The sequence below is a fragment of the Plasmodium cynomolgi genome, chromosome 9 (genome assembly GCF_000321355.1).
Source record: "Plasmodium cynomolgi strain B DNA, chromosome 9, whole genome shotgun sequence".
Taxonomy (NCBI): Eukaryota; Apicomplexa; class Aconoidasida; order Haemosporida; family Plasmodiidae; genus Plasmodium; species Plasmodium cynomolgi.
This window is the reverse complement of record NC_020402.1, coordinates 1142714-1144937: the sequence shown is the minus strand read 5'-3', so window position 1 is coordinate 1144937 and position 2224 is coordinate 1142714. Positions and strand designations below refer to the sequence as shown.

The following is a 2224-nucleotide window of genomic DNA, read 5'->3' as shown; positions in this document are numbered from 1 at the left end:
TTTTTTTTTTTTTTTTTTTTTGTGGCGAGGGGGGCGTTTTTTTTTTCCGCTTATTTTGGCAAGCCAATTTTGTCATTTTTCGTTTGTGCCTCACATCGTAGTGGAAAAAGGGGACGCCGCCATGAAGAAAATTATTTTGCTTGGCGCTGAAAGTTATTAAGCGACTCCCGCCCCCTCCGGATCGGATGGTAAAAAATACGGGTCAGGCAAAAAATATGCTTAAATAGGGGGGGCACTAGCAAAGGGGGCAAACAGATAGGATGGGCTTGCATTAAAAAGTGAACACTTTGGGGTGGTTCTTCTTCCCCGCCAAAGCTCTTTTCATAAGCACGAACTGGCGCGTTACGGAGGAGGACGCAACCGAAAGAGGCAGCACATTCCAACATATATGCAAGCGGGGATCACACAGAAGCACCCCCAAGTGCGTGTACATCCATCGCATAAAATTACAACACTCGGAGTGGGCCGTCACTACTTTGTATGGGCTCGTTCAGAAGTGGTGCGTTAGGGAGAGGCGCGTGAAGAAGCGGCTCGTGAAGAAGCGGCGCGTAAAGAGTATCCTCGCATGGGGTGATACGGCGCGACACTTATCTCATACGCGTACCCATTATATAGTATATAATATACCTCTCACCTATGACCCACGTTATATGTATGCTCCTACATCCGAGTTGAGGCAGGGCTGAAGCTTTTTTTTTCGCATTTCGCATTTCAGTGGGCGCGACGGCATACGTGCACTCGGCATACGTATGCGCGGCCCAACGACACACCCTGACCGATGGTCGCGAAAAAGGTCGACGCTTGGTCGGTCGAGCGATCCGTATAGGTAAGCCGATCGGATCGTATGGCTAAGGGATGCGTTTTTTTTTTTTACCGGACCTTCTTTCCACATCGCCGAGGGCAATAAACACGCGTCAGATTTTTATTGAGGAACGGAACCGCCCCCCCTTTTCGGCAAAAAATCGGAAAAATTTGGTTAAAAATTACGGCCAATTTTGCGGCAAAAAATCGCCAAAATTGCAGCATTTTTTTTGGCACTTTTTTTACCCCAATTTATTTAGTGAAAAAAATTGAAAAAAATTCAAAGAATCATTTTTATGGAAAATTTTTCAAACCAGTTACCGCAAAAGAGAAGAAGCGGCCAAGGTTACCTTTTTGCGCAATCGTCTCGTTCAACAAAGAGAAAGAAACTCCGCCTTCTGCGTTTTATAGCAGAGAAAATATAAAATAAAAGCGGCCAGCCCGTTCCGACGAGTTCCCACCAACTCATATAATATACCTCGCTCGCCCAATTGAAAAGGCCAAAATGCCGAAGCAAATCACTGACATACGTAAGTTCCTAAAAATCAGCAGGAAGCCTGACACCACGGCGGTGATCATAATGAAGAAGAAAAGCAAAACGAAGAAAAATATTATCATAACAAAACTGAAGCTGAGAACGAAGAAGTACCTTTACACGATGGTTTTTTCGGATAGGAAAAAAGCAGAGCGAATTGAGAACTCGTTGCTTCCAAGCTTGAAACGAATTTACTATCCCCAAAAGAAGGTCGTACAGCCTGTCAAGAAGACGAAATTTAGCAAGGGCTAAACGGGTGCGCCCTCCACATAAGCGGAGCGGAAGAACAGAAATTCGAAGGCAGGTGGAAAAACGGATGGAAAGGCGGATGGGTAGAGACTACACCTGCGAGCGTGCTTACGCGTACCGACCAGTCCACACATGCGTGAAAGGAGAAACGTACCAAGTTGCAACCGTCCTGCGAACTGTTCACACGGTTGGGCAGTAGGCCGAAAATGCGACGTGTGATGCATGACCGTGGTACTGTATAGCAGCTCGCTTGTGGAGTTTTTTTTTTTTTTTTCCCCACGCAGACGATTGGCGTATATACAGAAATTGTGCACATGCTGTGGAAGGAAAGGAGGAGGAAGAGCCTTGCTTTGCTTGCTTACCTACTTACATGCGTACCTGCTTACATGCTTACCTGCTTACTTCCCTACTTGCTTCCTTTTTCCCGCTTCGATTACATCATTGGCCCCTCCCTTTTAGAGACTTTTTTTTTTTTTCCACGCCATGTTTGTCATTCCGTTACGGTCCACCGTTTAACTTTTAAAATATAATCACTTGTGTGCACATGCGAAACGGATAGCATCCCCGTTTTGTGAAAACTGCATCCGAAGCGAACGTCGTGCACGACTGCTTGTCCAGAACAAAAGTTGAAGTTTTTTT

At 45.6% G+C, this 2224-nt stretch overlaps 1 protein-coding gene across 1 annotated transcript; it reads left to right on the top strand.

The window, feature by feature from the left end:
* Positions 1-1306: 1306 nt before the first annotated feature.
* On the top strand, positions 1307-1588 carry PCYB_093620 (60S ribosomal protein L38-1; the record flags this gene model as incomplete). The annotated part of the gene is made up of 1 exon (XM_004222476.1): positions 1307-1588. One exon carries the CDS (start codon positions 1307-1309, stop codon positions 1586-1588), a length of 282 nt encoding a protein of 93 aa, XP_004222524.1.
* Between the last annotated feature and the right edge of the window lie 636 nt (positions 1589-2224).